Source organism: Schistocerca piceifrons, chromosome 3 (genome assembly GCF_021461385.2).
Source record: "Schistocerca piceifrons isolate TAMUIC-IGC-003096 chromosome 3, iqSchPice1.1, whole genome shotgun sequence".
NCBI classification, from domain to species: Eukaryota; Metazoa; Arthropoda; class Insecta; order Orthoptera; family Acrididae; genus Schistocerca; species Schistocerca piceifrons.
The window spans coordinates 864,627,730-864,647,263 of NC_060140.1; the positions used below are offsets into that span (position 1 = coordinate 864,627,730).

Below are 19,534 nucleotides of genomic sequence, written 5' to 3' on the forward strand. Positions count from 1 at the left end.
GATGTGCTGGGCAGGAAGAAGGCTGTTTACAGGAAGCCTACTCACAATGACTTGCATCTGTGGGCTGATAGTTGTCATCATCCGGCTCAGTGTGAAGAGGTAGTTCGCACTATTCTTCACAGGGCCCACGTCATTTGAGGCCCTGAGAGTTTGTCAGCTGAGTTAACACATCTTCAGGGCAACTTTCGTCAGAATGCATATAGTGAAAGATAGATTAGACGGACGTTGCGTTCTCGACCAAAGGCGCACAGGGTGAGTGACGATAATACCGAGTCGGTACCAAGGTCTATGTACTTTGTACCTTACTGGGGGAACATTTCCAACAAGACTGGTCGTATTTTGCGGCAATATGATGTGAAATATGTTTTCCGCCTCCATCTAAGATTAGGGTCCTTTTAGATTCCGTTAAAGATGATTTTGGTTTGCGTAAGGGGGGTATGTATCGTATTCCTTGCAGTTGTGGCGTGTCATATGTGGTCTGATTATCATGACAGGGGAGGACCGGTGTACTGAACACAATTACAACAGCCAAGCAAATCGGTTATTGCAGAACATTGTCGTGGCTTCGGTAATCCTATGGAATACAACAACAAGGAGATTCTGCCATGCACTTTCAGCTATTGGAATAGTGTTATTAAGAAAGCAATTAGATAAAATTACCAAGCCTCCTTGTAAACAGAGATGGAGATATTTCCTTAAACACTGCGTGGAATCTGTCTTCCTTTTCAAAAATAGAGGTACAGAGTTAATTCCCACGTCAGTAATTTTCATTATAAATAACTTTTAGCGCTGGGTACCTTTGGTTATGATGGTGCTAGTGTTTGTAGTTTGTGTGTGTGTGTGTGTGTGTGTGTGTGTGTTTTGTCTTTCCGGAACTGCTCTGCAAACCGAGGTTTTTGAATTCTCTCGCACAGCGCTTACTTGTTGCAGATTCGCCCTGAAAACGACAGGGTGGTCACCGGTCGAAATATCTAAGGTTGTCGACGACTTCACCCGACTGCATTCCTGTAATTAGTTGAATGTGAACTAGAAGGTTTATTTCAACATTCTCGATGACCAAATTGGATATTTGTAGTAAGGACTATAGGACCAAACTGCAGAGGTCATCGGTCTCTAGGCTTACGAACTGCTTACTCTAGCTTGAACTAACTTACACTAAGGACAACACACACAACCATGCCCGAGGGAGGACTCGAACCTCCGACGGGGGCAGCCGCACGAACCGTGACAGGCCGCCTCAGACCGCACGGCTACCCTGCGTGGCCTCGATGACCAAGTGTTGCTCTTTCTTCTACATCTTGATGATGTGTGTGCTGTGTGGACACTTCAAGCCAGCTGCCAGCAAAGCCGCGCCTATCTCCTTCTTGATGGCACTACGCCGGCATCGCTAACTATTCTAAGTCTGCAGCGGGGCAACGAGCGACACACGGGTAACGTCACAGACGCCTACCGTTCTGTCCTCCAACTTGTTGGCGGGTCCACCCTTTTATACCCGTCACCCCTGTATTATCCCTGACTGAGGATGCCCTGGAAAATAGGGGTCACTTGTTTGAACCATACCATATTTGGGAATCATCATGCTGAGTGTGCCGGGATAATTGTGGAGCGCTCGATGAACACTGCGTTTCTCTTAGGTGCAGAGTCTGTCTGCACGGCGCCAGACTGAAGCCAGATGAGTACACGATTACATATTGCTTCCGCTGCTTTCAGAAGACAGCTTTTCGTTACAACTTGGAATTAATGACTACGTTTGATACAGGTTTCTTCTCTCTATATCGTATTTCGCGAAATATCTCCTGGGGGTGACTAACAAACATTTACATTATCATTGATAATAGGGTCTATCTTTCGCAATAAAGAAAAGAAAAAACTTCATACATGTCGTGTTTGCTTAGGAGTGTGTTACATGTGTCACAGGTGAGCCATTTCTGGTGGCCCCAGACCTGAGGATTCTGGAACTCAGCCGGTGTGGCATCGCTACTGTGCCGCCTGCTACCGTCCGGAACCTCACCGGCCTCTGGACACTGCGTCTCAAGGAGAACCGCCTGCGTGCAGTGGACGGCCTGACGGACCTCCCGGAGCTGGAAGTTCTCGATCTCCACGGGAATGAGATCGTCTCCATCCGACCGGACGCGTTCGTCACTGTGCCCAAGCTGAAGCAGCTGAATGTGAGCAGCAACCCACTGCTGGTGCCGTCCAGCGGAACATTTCTGAACGCGGCCCACCTGTCCTTTCTGGATCTGAGTCAAACTAACGTGACGCGTCTGGGTCCCGATGTCTTCAGCGGAACGCCAGCGCTCACTGTCCTCAGGTCTGTACTCTCACTCGAATCACAGGTTGAAGTGGCCAGCTTGGGAAGACAGGGTCACGTCTGTCTTGCGTGGCATCACCCAGTTAATCACAGTAGTAATACCAACAGTTCAAATTTAATCACTATTTATGTTTTGTAAGATCGTGTTTATCCACAGCGCATTTACGACGGCGGCCCAGTTTAGGTTCGTTCTGCGCATCTGACGTCACAAAACACAGTCAGCCAATGAACAGAGAACGGCGTTGCCAGAGCTCGGCTGTAGTGCAGAGCACGGACGAGTGTCTTCAGTTTTAGAAACTTTCAGTCATAAATAAAGTGATTGAACAAAAGCAATGTCTTGATAGCAGACTTTATATAAAAGAAAGTTTGGAAAAAGCATTCTTTATACCAACTGATTCATATTCTATTAATTAATTAAACCAAACAAGCAATAAGCCTCCTAATTCAGGCGATAGCAAGGAAATTCATTCTCACTAACCGCTTTTTCGCAATAAAGAACAGTGGTACTTGTTTATTTCCTATTGCACTTCGAGGAAACGTGAATAATTCGTAGTCATTCCAACAGTGTTTGTCGGTCGTTTGCGTGATGCTGAATACTACTCCAGGAATTCTATTGCAAGGCGAGTTGTGTTAGGGTAATGGTTAAGGTGTTTGGCTGCTTAGCGAAAGGTTCTAAGTTCAAAGCTTGACCAGTGCTTAATACTTTCTTTATTTAAAAACAATATCGAAGTGTTTTAATTCATGAATTTTATTCGTTTGAATGTAATTTTTTGAAATTTCTAGTGGCAACTAAAATCGACCATACGGAAAGTATACGCTGTGGCCTTTTACCTCTGCAAACTCTTCAAAATTTCGTGCAATGGTTTACTACATTTAATGCTGCACAATAACTGCGTTAAACATCGAAACAAAATTAAGTCATTTATGGGGGGAAGGTATCAGTCAAGAAAATGTGTAAAAATCAAATTTTTGGGCCAAATAGTTTTTGTGAAATCGAATGATAAGTGTGTCAAAGCAGTGGGAACACCATGTGTCTGCACAGGCTAGCAGTGCAGTGATGACAAAATCGCGCACAGCGCGGAATGCGGGGAGCACGTCTCTGAAGCAGCGAAAGGGTTAATGCGGCCGTGGTGGCTTTATTTCATAAACTGCGCGCTACCCCCTAAACGTAAGTTTGGGAACTATACTATACTATGGCGCTGCTTCTCTTGGCGCGTGCAACTGGCAACACAGCAATCTCCTGCGTCTGGGCGGGCATGCGCGAGCTGCCAAGATAAAAGAATTGAACTATAGTGTCACCAAGCGTCCAGAAAATCGAGAATATGCGCGCAAGTTTGGAACGTTCCTCCCAGCGGCACCTAAGGAATTTAAGAATAATCTTTGATGTCACCGATTTTGAGGAATTTTATTATGATTATTCTTCCTGCCATTAATGTTATTGCAAATTGCAACCTTGAAACAGAATTGAATATTTATTACAATATGTTATGGTCATTCTACGTTCAGAACAAGTGTATAGCCGTGTATATACCATTCCCTGTGATGACGCAGCTCTCTTTACTGAAAGTTGGGAGCCTTTCAGTGTCTCGAGAGTAGTAGGAAGGGAAATAACTTGAAATCCGCTCGAAGAGTGAAAAAAAAGTCGGAAATCGGTAGATGAGACGTACATGTACAGACAGATGATTACAATTCCAGAAATATTGGATGATTTGTTCAAGAGAAAGCCCTACACTAATTGAGCAAGTAAATAAAGCTTCGCTCCACCTTTGCCCCTTATGCAAACCGCTATTCGTTTTGGCATTGATACATAGTCTTGTTGGATATGCTCCTGAGGGATGCAGTGCCAAATTCTATCCAACTGGCGCGTTAGACAGTCAAATCCAGAGACGTTTAGAGGGCCCTGCCAATAATGCTCCAAACGTTCTCAGTTTGGAAGAGATCATGCGACATTACTGGCCAATGTTGGGTTTGGCAAGCACGAAGACAAGTAATAGAAACTCTAGCTGTTTGCGGGTAGGCATTATTTTGCTGAAATGTAAGCCTATGATGAACTGTCATGAAGGGCAACAAAACGGGGCTTAGAATATCCCCGACGTACCGTTGGCTATAAGCGTACTTCAGATGACAATGAAAGGGGTCCTTCTATGAAAAGAAATGGCATCCCGGACCACCATTCCTGGTTGTCGGGCTATATGGAAGGCGACATTCAGGTTGATATCCTACCGCTGTCCATCGCTTCTTCAGACACGTCTTCGGACTGTAATCTGATTGACTGGAATAGATTTGTCTTTAGTGATGAGTTCCGCTTCGAACTGAGCCCCGATGACCAATAGAGACCAATTTTGGAAGCTTTTTCTCTCGAAAAAAATCGTCAAACTTTTCTGAAATTCTAATAATTTGTCTGTATGTATACATCACATCTATCGATTTCCATCCCTTTCGGATAATTCCCTCGTATTGCGTAGTTTTGTTGGTCTTAAAGTATGTGTGGTAATTCTGGAGCACTTCATTCCCAGTCAGCGTGCTAAAATTCTGAAGAGAAAATTAGTGTTGGAGATGTTCCATCTTCAAAGTGCTTCAAACAAGAAGAAACGAACTTGAAGGCCAATTATAATTTAACCTGTGAAGACATAAGTTTCGAAATTGTAGTTATATTGATAAATGGGTGTGATATTTCAGCGTCAGAAAGCATAAAAATTGCTGAAAACTGTTGGAAACTTTTGGGCTCTTTCGACGGCTGATGCAGATGGTGACCGTATTTTTCACTAATTTTGGCACAGTGGACAAATGAAAGAAACAGATTAAAGAGTGGAACTTGCTCAGAATTTTATTGTTATGATAGCTGGCAAACCCGTCAGTGTTCGAGTATTCATTTTGGAAGTTTTCTATTAGAAACGAAAACATACACTACTGGCCATTAAAATTGCTACACCAAGAAGAAATGCAGATGATAAACGGGTATTCATCGGACAAATATATTATGCTATAACTGACATGTAATTACATTTTCACGCAATTTGGGCGCATAGATCCTGAGAAATCAGTACCCAGAACAAACAACTCTGACCGTAATAACGGCCTTGATACGCCTGGGCATTGAGTCAAACAGAGCTTGGATGGCGTGTACAGGTAGCCGCCCATGCAGCTTCAACACGATACCACAGTTCATCGAGAGTAGTGACTGGCGTATTGTGACGAGCCAGTTGCTCGGCCACCATTGAGCAGACGTTCTAAATTGGTGAGAGATCTGGAGAATGTGCTGGCCAGGGCAGCAGTCGAACATTTTCTGTATCCAGGACCTGCAACATGCGGTCGTGCATTATCCTGCTGAAATGTAGGGTTTCGCAGGGATCGAATGAAGGGTAGAGCCACGGATCGCAACACATCTGAAATGTAACGTCCACTGTTCACAGTGCCGTCAATGCGAAAAAGAGGTGACCAAGACATGTAACCAGTGGCACCCCATACCATCACGCCGGGTGGTATGCCAGTATGAGGATAATGAATGTTCATCGTGATGTCGCCAAACACGTATGCGACCATCATGATGCTGTAAACAGAACCTGGGTTCATCCGAAAAAATGACGTTTTGCCATTCGTGCACCCAGGTTCGTCGTTGAGTACACCATCGCAGGCGCTCCTGTCTGCGATGCAGCACTAATGGTAACACCAGCCATGGTCTCCGAGGTGATAGTCCATGCTGCTGCAAACGTCGTCGAACTGTTCGTGCAGATGGTTGTTGTCTTGCAAACGTCCCCATCTGTTGACTCAGGGTTCGAGACGTGGCTGCACGATCCGTTACAGCCATGCGGATAAGATGCCTGTCATCTCGACTGCTAGTGATACGAGGCCGTTGGGATCCAGCACGGCTTCCGTATTTCCCTCCTGAACCCACCGAATCCATATTCTGCTAACAGTCATTGGATCCCTACGAACGCACGCAGCAATGTCGCGATACGATAAACCACAATCGTGATAGGCTACAATCCGACCTTTATCAAAGTCGGAAACGTGATGGTACGATTTTCTCCTCCTTACATGAGGCATCACAACATCGTTTCACTAGGCAACGCCGGTCAGCTACTGTTTGTGTATGAGAAATCGGGTGGAAACTTTCCTCATATCAGCACGTTGTAGGTGTCGCCACCGGCGCCAACCTTGTGTGAATGCTCTGAAAAGGTAATCATTTGCATATCACAGCATCTTCTTCCTGTCGGTTAAATTTCGCGTCTGTAGCAAGTCATCTTCGTAATGTAGCAATTTTAATGGCCAGTAGTGTAAAATGAAATGGAAAAAAGAACACATTGACACCGGTGTGTCAGACCCACCATACTTGCTCCGGACACTGCGAGAGGGCTGTACAAGCAATGATCACACGCACGGCACAGCGGACACACCAGGAACCGCGGTGTTGGCCGTCGAATGGCGCTAGCTGCGCAGCATTTGTGCACCGCCGCCGTCAGTGTCAGCCAGTTTGCCGTGGCATACGGAGCTCCATCGCAGTCTTTAACACTGGTAGCATGCCGCGACAGCGTGGACGTGAACCGTATGTGCAGTTGACGGACTTTGAGCGAGGGCGTATAGTGGGCATGCGGGAGGCCGGGTGGACGTACCGCCGAATTGCTCAACACGTGGGGCGTGAGGTCTCCACAGTACATCGATGTTGTCGCCAGTGGTCGGCGGAAGGTGCACGTGCCCGTCGACCTGGGACTGGACCGCAGCGACGCACGAATGCACGCCAAGACCGTAGGATCCTACGCAGTGCCGTAGGGGACCGCACCGCCACTTCCCAGCAAATTAGGGACACTGTTGCTCCTGGGGTATCGGCGAGGACCATTCGCAACCGTCTCCATGAAGCTGGGCTACGGTCCCGCACACCGTTAGGCCGTCTTCCGTTCACGCCCCAACATCGTGCAGCCCGCCTCCAGTGGTGTCGCGACAGGCGTGAATGGAGAGACGAATGGAGACGTGTCGTCTTCAGCGATGAGAGTCGCTTCTGCCTTGGTGCCAATGATGGTCGTATGCGTGTTTGGCGCCGTGCAGGTGAGCGCCACAATCAGGACTGCATACGACCGAGGCACACAGGGCCAACACCCGGCATCATGGTGTGGGGAGCGATCTCCTACACTGGCCGTACACCACAGGTGATCGTCGAGGGGACACTGAATAGTGCACGGTACATCCAAACCGTCATCGAACCCATCGTTCTACCATTCCTAGACCGGCAAGGGAACTTGCTGTTCCAACAGGACAATGCACGTCCGCATGTATCCCGTACCACCCAACGTGCTCTAGAAGGTGTAAGTCAACTACCCTGGCCAGCAAGATCTCCGGATCTGTCCCCCATTGAGCATGTTTGGGACTGGATGAAGCGTCGTCTCAGGCGGTCTGCACGTCCAGCACGAACGCTGGTCCAACTGAGGCGCCAGGTGGAAATGGCATGGCAAGCCGTTCCACAGGACTACATCCAGCATCTCTACGATCATCTCCATGGGAGAATAGCAGCCTGCATTGCTGCGAAAGGTGGATATACACTGTACTAGTGCCGACATTGTGCATGCTCTGTTGCCTGTGTCTATGTGCCTGTGGTTCTGTCAGTGTGATCATGTGGTGTATCTGACCCCAGGAATGTGTTAATAAAGTTTCCCCTTCCTGGGACAATGAATTCGCGGTGTTCTTATTTCAATTTCCAGGAGTGTATTTGTAGCGCAATATCGAAAAAAATTAATTCCATGTATTTGTGAAAACACCTTTGAAATTATGATACAGTTTCTGTACGATTGGCGCATCTACATCGCGTGTCTACTACGCAATTTTTGTAAAGGTTTCTATGGCAACGTCTCTTCATTGCTCTACAGACAGCTATTGTTCTCGCCTACAGACGTTTGCGGTTCGCAGCTGAAAACCATCAAAAGCGCTGTCAGGTATCAAGGATTTGCTTAAACTGACTCGATTGTAGGAGTGTCTTGGTAGTAAAGAATAAATTACGTATAGAAATTGCGTGCATGCTGCGACATTTTTTCACGTGTCTCAGTGTTTACGACTTCTTGTCTCTTGAAATATGTAGCGTACAATGACATACTTGTGCAGCTAAATTCAGCGAGATATGTAGATACTGTCTGTGGAATGAATAGAGTTTGCAGCAAAGAAGTAATAAATTTAAACGTCATTAACAATGCAGCACTTCTTCATTCTCAATGTTTGCTATGTTATATCTCCTGAATTGTGTGTGGTAGCTATGGTATAATTTTGTTGGTGCATTTAGCGACATATGTGAATACTGTCTGCGAAATTTGTTGCGAATAGTCAGTAGCAGGGAAGCAATAAATTTAAACGTCATGAAAGTTGTGGCAGTTTATCACGCAGATAGTTGTTTATGACGTCATATCTCCTGAACTCTGATAGGTGGGTAGTTCCTATCCCGCAGCGAGTGTTTCAGACAGTTAAGCGATATGTATACCAAGTTTGGTTTACGTCGGTCCACTCGCTTAGGAGGAGGAGGTATTGAACATATACGTACAACCATTTTTATGATATGTATGGCTTTCAGAGCTAGCAGAGATTTTAAATAAGGTTCGCTGATAAATAAAACTCAAAGGAAATTATCAACGTCCTCATATACGGTATATAAAGTACTTACATAATAAAATAATAAAATAATTTTAGCTTCCAACATTTGATCATCTGCTACGTATCGGCGTTCTACATTGTTCAACATTTTGTCTTCATATTCTAGATATCATTAAAGCGATCTTCCAACCTTATCAGCCACTTATTAATGTAAGTTTCAAAAAATGTAAAAATACGACCAGTTCTATTTTAAGTTACACGTAAAAGGTGCAATGATTGACCTCAATTCTTCAGATTTTTCTTCTTCTACATTTCATGGGTTAGGAATTGAGCTTTTTTTGCCTTCTGAAATTGTCTATCCATCTTTCGGTACGACTCCCAACATTTATTTCTGCTGGTTTGTAAGCTACGATGAGTTTGGAAAGCTTTTTACTCTCCATCCTTTGTACGTGTTCGTACCAGATATTGTTGTATTTGGTTAGTCTGCTTTCAATTGGCTCTACTTTTAGCACTATTTCTTTATGTGGTCCCTTCTTGAGTACCATTTTGTCCTCCTTAGAAATTTCATTCCTGCACTCCGCGTTTTACTTACTGTTCCTTTTGCAGGTAAGCAGCAACCGAGAAGTGCTGCAAAGAACATAAGTCTATAAAATTTTACTGTCGTTTCCCGTCTGACCTTATTTTCACATACATTGTCAGTAGAATCACAAATATTCCCAAATGTAGCCAACTTTCCATCTAGATCTTTAATATTGTCTAGGCCCATTTTAACATCCTAAATAAGTGAAAGATGACGCTTGTTCTAAAATCATATTATCTACGATAATTTTTGAATCGGACGGGATCTTTTCCCCAAAACCCACCACCACAGTATGGTTTTAGAAGTATCAACATCGTACTGTTTACGGAGTACGGAGGTGATTCAGTAGGTAAAGTACACGTTTTAAGTCGTCATCTTTTTCTTGCAATATCATGACAGCAGCCGCACAAAGTAAAAATTTAACAAAGTACGTAATATGCGGCTTTCTCGGCGTATGTATCGCTTCCAAGATTCTCGGATGTACTGCCGGATTCAAACGTCGAAGGTCCACGATATTTAGGCGAGGAATCGTTCCGCCATCTTCAGGTGGTACTGATGGAATGAAGTGCCTACTGCGTGCTGGCGGTGTTTATATATGCTGGCCCTTAGGTCGGCCCTAGTTGGCCCCCGGAAAAAAAAACCAACATATTTGAGCAACTACCTGCACAATTGAAGATTGATGTACAGAACACGAGCACCACACGCGCTTACTGCGGCCCAACAAATCTGTGAAAGTGGGACACTGCATCGAAAAGGGACATAAAATTAATTACCTGCAAACGGAAGTTCTAGCTACCACCGATAAATTTTGGGACTGCGTTTTAAAAGAAGCAACGGAAATCCGGGTGTCGGATTATTTAATCAATAGTGAGACGGTCTTACAACTGAGCAAGGCGTGGGGGCTAATACTAAGCTCTTTCAAAACAGAACGTGACATCCGGACGCGAAAAGCGATTGAGACAACGGGCAGCGGAGACTCTCCGCGAACTTCGCAGCCGCGTGCTCTTTCACCGCATATCACGGTGCTGGGCCGGAGTGATCCGAACTCTAGACCGACAGGTACGCACTGAGGTGACAAAAGTCACGGGATACCTCCTAATATCGTGTCGGACCTTCTTTTGCCCGGCGCAGCAACTCGACGTGGCATGGACTCAACAAGTCGTTGGAAGTTCCCTGCAGAAATATTAAATTATGCTGCCTCCATAGCCGTCCATAACTGCAAAACTGTTGCCGGTGTAGGATTTTGTGGATGAACTGATCTCTCGATTATATACCATTAATGACGTATAGAATTCATGTCGGGCGATTTGGGTGGCTAAATCGTTAGCCCGAATTGTCCGGGATGTTCTTCAGACCAATCGCCAACAATTGTGGTCCAGTGACATGGTGCAGCATCATCCATAACAATTCCATAGTAGTTTTGGAACATGAAGTCCATGTATGGCTGCAAAAGACCTCCAAGTAACCGAACATAACCGTTTCCAGTCAATTATCGATTCAGCTGGACCAAAGGACCCAGTCCTTTCTATCTAAACAAAACCAGCACAATTCCGTAATTGCACAACGCCTTGTTGAGAACTTGGGTTCGTGGCTTCGTGGGCTCTGCGTGACACTTGAACCCTACCATCAGCTCTTACCAACTGAAATCGGGACTGATTTGACCAGACCACGGTTGTCCAGTTGTATAGTGTCCAACCGATATGGTCAAGAGCCTAGGAGAGGCTCCACAGGCCATGCCATGCTGTTAGCAAAAGCAGTCGTGTCGTTTGCCTGCTGCCATATCCCATTAACACCAAATTTTGCCGCGCTGTCCTAACGGATACGTTCGTTGTACATACCACACTGACTTCTGAGGTTGCTTGTCTGTTAGCACTGACAACAAACGCCGCTGCTCTCGGTCGTTAAGTGAAGGTCGTCAGCGTCTGTGTTGTCTATGGTGTGAGGTAATAACTGAAATTTAGTATTCTCGGCACACTCTTGACATTGTGGATCTCAGAATGTTGAATTCCCTAACGACTTCCAAAATGGAATGTCCCATACATATAGTTCCAATTACCATTCCTTGTTCAAAGTCTGTTAACACCTACCGTAATCACGTCGAAAACCTTTTCACATGAATTACCTGAGTACAAATGACGGCTCCGCCAGTGCACTGTCCTTTTGCACCTTGTGTACTCAATACTGCCGCCATCTGTATATATTCAGATCGCTATCCAATGACCTTTGTCACCTCAATGTAAATACCACCTGATGATGGCGGAACGGTCGTTTGCCGAAATATCGTGGACTTTTGATGACTGGCTCCGACTGTACATCCGAGAACCTTGGAAGCATTTTGCACGATGTCTTTTTGTATTGTAAATACCTTTCTGTATGTACCGCTCCCCATGCAGGATAATGTCATTAAAGTAATTGTTAAAAAGAATGGTTGATATTCGACACTCTTGTCCTACTCCTTTATTTATTAAAAATTTCTTCTGTTGTTTTTGTATTATGTAAAGGCTTCTTGTCAAATACGGACAATGTATTTGTTCTGAAGCAAGTAATAGAGAAAAGACGATAACAGAACCTACAACACACATAGCAATTAAGATTTGGTCAAAGTATTTGACAATGTGAACATAAACAAGATTTGAGGGTGCAAACAGGGTCGATTTACGGCCCAAGCGGCACAAGCCGCCACTTGGGGCGCCAAGGGAAGATGGGCTTAAGACGCGTCACAAATCTTAACATATCCCTAACCAGTTTCCCGATATATGATGAGACAGAAGTTTAAGTTCAGCATAAGGTTGTGACTAATAAGAGACGAGATATTTTATTGCACACGTGAGAAAAAGTTACGACGTTCTTTCATTTCATTTTTGTTCCTTGTAAATTCGTTCGCAACTATACTTTTAAGTTTGCTGTAAATTGGAAATTTGTTGGAGATCTTATGGGTCCAAACTGCAGAGGTCATCGATCCCTAAGCTTACACACTATTTAGTCTAAAGTAAACTGACTTATGCTAAGGACAACACACACACCCATGCCCGAGGGAGGACTCGAACCTCCGACGGAGGGAGCCGCGCGGACCGTGACAAGGCGGCTTAGACCACGCGGCTACCCAGCGCAGCTAAGTTTGTTGGAATTGTCGCAGAGCATTTCTGAAGATGTCCCGTAGTATTCTCGGAGTCTCAGCAATGCTACTGCAACTTTGTTTAGAATCTATAGACTGAAAAATGAAATGAAATGATCGTATGGCATTGTTGGCCGGGAGGCCCCATTCGGGGGAGTTCGGCCGCTGTATTGCAAGTCCTTTTTAGGTGACGCCACATCGGCGACTTGCGAGTCACTGATGATGAAAATGATGAAGAAGGACACAGAACACGGGCCCCCTGCGTAGTATGCGATAACGCTACCGCTACGCTACGGAGGCGGACTATAGACTACAAGAATGAGTTAAGGATCTTCATAGACCACCCGGAATACGCCTGCGCTCTAATACGGCATTTTCGATGGAAAGTGGTCGATAGTCGTCTAATTGTCGTAGATAATAAAATGTTCGTAAAGATAAAAATATTTTCCAAAGAACGATGGTTGCAAGTTTAAACTCTACATCCATTCTTTATAGAGCCAAGTGATCTGTGAATCGCCGAACGACATGCCACCCGTGAGTTTGTGCCTTGTTCAAGTAAAACACCAACGTATGTTATGAATGCTAAGCGAAATATATTCCCAAATTAGCTTTACACTTCTTCCATACATGATTTTCCTCTTACGTAGTAAAATCGTCATTTCTACGAGTAAACGACGCAGTCCAAAGGTTACTGAGCTCTCTTGCAGGCGTATTGTTAAAGCTCACTTTTTATATGTTACGGCATAACTGAAAGGCTCGATAGATTTCATGGTAATGGAATCAAGATATCACGCTTGTTAACGCTAAATACATCAATACTTTCGTGATGTACTAGTGTGTATTCTCTCCGTACCTTGCTTTTTGTTTGGGAAACCAGTGAAATCAATGCCACAGGCAACATTCCAAGAATATCTTAAAGGATTTGAGAAGATATAGCAGCCTGATATGTTAAGAACAAATTATGAGCAATGTTCAGTCAACTCCCACAGAAAAGACAATGTTCTCTACATCGACCAGATTTTCATCTTCTACAGAAGACGAATATTTTCTACATCAACAAAATCCCAAGATCGCGACATAACGTCATCAAGACCACTGAATAATGTGAAGATATATAAACCGAACCGCAGGCAATCAATCCCAGCTGCAGTTTTTCCGACCGAGATGCTGTTCTCTCAACCGTAAGGCAAATGGCGGGATTTGGAATGAAGGAAACATAGTGAACAACATCTTCCTCCCGACTATGAGTTTATATGAAATTAAAGACCCAACAAAATGAAATAAGCATCCACTTGTCATGAATAATTGATGTCACAACAGCACAAACTACAACTATTGGCTGAAAAGGGCTGTGCTTTCGTTCAGCCCACTGTCTTCTTCAGAGGTAGATTGAAAGATTTACAAAAAATGTTATTGGTAAATACCCCTCAGAATGGGGGCAACAATATAAATATCAATCACATTACACACTTTGCCACTCTCGTAAGATGTTTATGCAGGATGTATCATAATTTGTAGTTGTCATGCTGAGAGGGGCGCCTAAGTGCTGGAATGTATAAATGTATACAGTACATGCCACAATTAACACTGAAAACTGAAACCGATGAAAGTGTTCTAGGGATAAAGGGGGAAGAGGGCGCTAAAAGATACTTTGCTTGTGTTAAAAAAAAAATTGGATCGGCCCTGGGTATAATGGAAAGCAACGGATATCGAGCAAATTAGTAACTCCTCGATTTTGGAAATTATTAAAAGATAGAGCAAAAAATCATTCACGCAATTAAAATACACCTAATGGTCTCTATATCAATGTTTTTAAGCACTAGCCGGCCGCGGTGGTCTCGCGGTTCTAGGCGCGCAGTCCGGAGCCGCGCGACTGCTACGATCGCAGGTTCGAATCTTGCCTCGGGCATGGATGTGTGTGATGTCCTTAGGTTAGTTAGGTTTAAGTAGTTTTAAGTTCTAGGGGACTGATGACCACAGCTGTTAAGTCCCATAGTGCTCAGAGCCATTTGAACCATTTTTTTAAGCACTATGTTACCTAGTGAGATCCCCAATTGCTGATGTGGTTGTCGAGTTCCTCTCGGATGTTTTCCATACCACTGCTAGTCATTTTGGGCGGAGTAAGGCCACTTCCCCATCTTCAGAAATGTAACTGTTTGGGCTGATTAGTTCATCGGTAAACAATGGGTACAATATCAAGGGAAATCATTGAAAGTGCCTGGTCCGGACAAGGAGACAACGCATTTCGTTTTTGTACTGAGGCAGTATTGCTCCATAAAAAATGAAAAGTTATGCAATTAATACTTTTCCATACTTTTAGGGAAGCTTTCTAAAATCAAAATAAGGAAAAATGTCCATATTAATTTAGGTCCGAATATCTGAGATGAGCATGGAGCGTGGATTTTTCACCTGTGCAGATCTGACTGCTGTGGCAGTTGAAAAGCATCATCACGATGAACCATAACAACCGTAATAAGTCCAGCACTGCGTAATGCATTGATAGAAGAGAGCCGTGAGTTCAAAGTTATTTGGCTAATATGCTTGCATACAAGGTTCACAGTATGTGTATAACTGCCACTCCACTCGCACTCTTCAAACTGTATCCAGCCTTTTCTGAGTTCTTATTGAAGTAAACAATTACGATATTCTGAAGTCAGAAACTCATTACAGATGTTCAAAATGTTTGGAATAACTCCATTCAGAACACTGTCCCAGATTTATAACAGGATATGGCCTCGCTAATAAAAGGCGTATTTCTTTTTTTTTCATATTAGGTCTCCTGCACTATTTGAGTCACAATGTTCGGTGGACATCGGATGACATCTTATGTGTCACACTCGTGGGTAAGGGAGGACCATTTCTATGGCTCACACGTCCAGCCAATCTCATTCCTACGACTTTTTATGTGTACGGCAAGTTGAAACAACTGATTTATACAGCATACAATCGCAATACAGAGACATTTCATTAGGCATAATTTCACAGAAGCTGGTGAAATTCTTCGACACCGTCTACATATTCATTACCGTTCCACTTTCGAACAACACTTGGGAGAAATGAACACCTAAATCTTTCCGTGTGAGTCTGCTTTACCCTATTTTATCGCAATGGTCGTATCTCTCCAGAACTGAGAACGTTTGGAGCATATTGTGCAGTGCCCTCGAACCAGCTCGGAATTTTGACGATCTAACACACCAACTGGACAGAATTTGGCACGATATCCCTCAGGAGGACATCCAGTAACTCTATCAATGTCCAGCCAAATAACTTCTTCTATAAGGGACAAGGGTGGGCCAATGCATCACTGACTTGCTGAATTTATGAAGCGCTTTCTCTTGAATAAATCATGCGAATTTTCTGAAGCTGTAATCGTTTGTTTGTCTGTACATATACGTCACATACCGATTTCTGCCCCATTCAGATAACTCTTTAGTGGTGCGTCTTTTTTTGTCTCACTATGTGTGGTCATTTGCAAACACTCCAACTGTAGCTTACAGTTTATATAAGATACACGTTCGTGCATAGGCTTCCACTGACTAGCTGCAACTGTGCGGTGATTGTTCACAACACATACCCCACCACTACGTTATCGCCTCCTCTACCACGCCATCTCCGTAAACACAGGCCAGGTTACATAGCCTGAGAAAAAAAGTGAAGCATGCAGGAGGGGAGGAAGAAATGAAACGGAACTTCACGGGTTGAGAGGGTATGTGATGTTAGTTCAGCGACTGCAAATTCGAGTAAGTTTTACGAAGAGCCTGGCAGTATAAGTCCACTTATCACTATGATACTGGGCCACTTCTTGCGTGGATACATATACTGATTCAATTGCAAAACTTGTCGTAAGGCCACTGTATCTTCTTGCGAGGCAGCCCAACCCACAACTGTCATAACTGATCATTAATGTTCTGGATACTGCATTGGGACAGCTACCCCACACATACGATGGGCGTTTGAGAAGTCCGTGCAAAGTCCGAGAGATGGCACCACCGGCGCGTATCGAGGTCATGTTTAGTTAGTAGCATCTTTGGAAAGAACGCACACCAAGTTTCAGCCATATGTGTCTACTTCTTTGTGTTTGGCATCCGTGTGAATCAAGGAAGTCGAATGATTGTCAAACAATGGACGAAAAAGAATTTCGTGTTGTGATTAAACATTACTTTATGCAAGGCAGAGCGCCTCAGAAGACTAAAGAGAAGCTATATAAACATTACAGTGACTCTGCACCTTCGATTAGAACAGTTTATAAGTGGTTTCAAAATCTTCGGAGTGGCCATATGGGCACAAGTGATGCTGAACTTTCTGGACGCCCTGTGGAGGTTACGACTCCAGAAATCATTGATAAAATCCATGATATAGTGATGGATGATAATATTTTGCATAAACATTTGGAAATGAGAAAGCTATACGCAAGATAGGTTCCGCGATTGCTCACGCTTGACCAAAAACGGAATCGCGTGAAGTGTTGCAAGGATGGTTTGCAGCTGTTCAGGAAGAATCCGCAGGACTTTAAGCGTCGTTTCGTCACTGTGGATGAAACATGGATACATTACTATACGCCTGAAACCAAATAACAATCTAAACAATGGGTTACCAAGGGAGAATCTGCACGAAAAAAAGCGAAGACCATTCCTTCGGCCGGAGAGGTTTGGCGACTGTGTTTTGGGATTCGCAAGGGATAATCCTCATCGACTATCTGGAAAAGGGTAAAATTATTAAAGGTGAATATTATTCACCGTTATTGAACTGTTTGAAAACCGAGCTTCAAGGAAAACGCCGGCGATTCGACCGCAAAAAAGTCCTTTTCCATTATGACAATGCGCCAGCACACACACACCTCAGCAGTTGTGGTCGCAAAATTAATGGAAATAGGATTCCAACTCGTTTCACATACTCCTTATCTCCAGATTTGCCTCCTGCGGACTGCTATTTGTTCCCCAATTTGAAGAAATGGCTGGTGGGACAAAGATTTTATTCAAACGAGGAAGTGATTGCAGCAACTAATAGCTATTTTACAGTCTTTGACAATTCCTGTTATTCGGAAGGGATCAACAAATTAGAACAGAGTTGGACGAATGTATAAGTCTAAAAGCAGACTAAGTTGAAAAATAAAAAAGGTTTACCCCAAAAACATAAGGAGTTTTTATTTTTGCACGGACTTTTCAAACGCCCTACATATTCTGTGGGGGAATAGATATGAGGATGTTGCTGGCCACAGCAGTACGACATCACGCAGATAGTTCACGGAGACACGTGACATATGTGACCGAGCATTGTCCTGTCGAAAAATGGCACCAAAAACTGTCCCATGAGGGGTAAAACGTGGGAACGCAGGGTGTCTGTGACATTTCATTGCGTAATGGCAGCCTAAGCATTGGACAGTAATTCCCTGACCACACTGCTGTTGGTTTCTGACTGTGGTGGGAGATGACACCGAATGTTGCACCAAGTCCATTACCTGTTCTCAGATGACAGTCGGATATGTAAAGAGGTTACAATGTGCTTGCTGCACAATACATCGATTCTCCCTTGTGATTAGATATGGGCGACTGGAACCTTTACAATGCGTATGCCTGCCATCACATTCCCATGCAGTCCAACACTAGGCCATTGTCACGTCTGAACACTCCCAAAACCTTATTGTCACGGATTCCACCAGCCAGCCAAATGGAGACCAACAATGAAGCTCCTTCCAACATCTACATCTACACTTACACTTCGCAAGCCACCCAATGGTGTGTGGCGGAGGGCACTTTACGTGCCACTGTCATTACCTTCCTTTCCTGTTCCAGTCGCGTATGCTTCGCGGGAAGAACGACTGCCGGAAAGCCTCCGTGCGCGCTCGAATCTCTCTAATTTTACATTCGTGATCTCCTCGGGAGGTATAAGTAGGGGGGAAGCAATATATTCGATGCCTCATCCAGAAACGCACCCTCTCGAAACCTGGACAGCAAGCTACACTGCGATGGAGAGCGCCTCTCTTGCAGAGTCTGCCACTTGAGTTTGTTAAACATCTCCGTAACGCTATCACGCTTACCAGATAACCTTGTGACGAAACGCGCCGCTCTTCTTTGGATCTTCTCTATCTCCTCTGTCAACCCGTCCTGGTACGGATACCACACTGATGAGCAATACTCAAGTATAGGTCGAACGAGTGTTTTGTAAGCCACCTCCTTTGTTGATGGACTACATTTTCTAAGGACTCTCCCAATGAATCTCAACCTGGCACCCGCCTTACCAACAATTAATTTTAAATGCTCATTCCACTTCAAATCGTTCCGTACGCATACTCCCAGATAATTTACAGAAGTAACCGCTGCCAGTGTTTGTTCCGCTATCATATAATCAAATAATAAAGGATCCTCCTTTCTATGTATTCGCAATACGTTACATTTGTCTATGTTAAGGGTCAGTTGCCACTCTCTGCACCAAGTGCCTATCCGCTGCAGATCTTCCTGCATTTCGCTGCAATTTTCTAATGCTGCAACTTCTCTGTGTACTACAGCATCATTCGCGAAAAGCCGCATGGAACTTCCGAATCTATCTACTAGGTCATTTATATATATTGTGAAAAGCAATGGTTCCATAACACTTCCCTGTGGCACGCCAGAGGTTACTTTAACGTCTGTAGACGTCTCTCCATTGAGAACAACATGCTGTGTTCTGTTTGCTAAAACTCTTCAATCCAGCCACACAGCCGGTCTGATATTCCGTAGGCTCCTAATTTGTTTATCAGGCGACAGTGCGGAACTGTATCGAACGCCTTCCAGAAGTCAAGGAAAATGGCATCTACCTGGGAGCCTGTATCTAATATTTTCTGGGTCTCATGAACAAATAAAGCGAGATGGGTCTCACACGATCGCTGTTTCCGGAATCCAGGCCGGCCGCGGTGGTCTAGCGGTTCTAGGCGCTCAGTCCGGAACCGCGCGGCTGCTACGGTCGCTGGTTCGAATCCTGC

At 44.4% G+C, this 19,534-nt stretch overlaps 1 protein-coding gene across 1 annotated transcript in view; it reads left to right on the forward strand.

Moving 5' to 3' along the window:
* The window catches only part of LOC124789407 (insulin-like growth factor-binding protein complex acid labile subunit), a 138,375-nt gene that overhangs the window by 73,987 nt on the left and 44,854 nt on the right, over positions 1-19,534 (forward strand). The window contains exon 3 of the mRNA XM_047256750.1: positions 1,918-2,311. Within this exon, the coding sequence (XP_047112706.1) occupies positions 1,918-2,311 (394 nt within the window). The remainder of the gene's footprint in view (positions 1-1,917; positions 2,312-19,534) is intronic.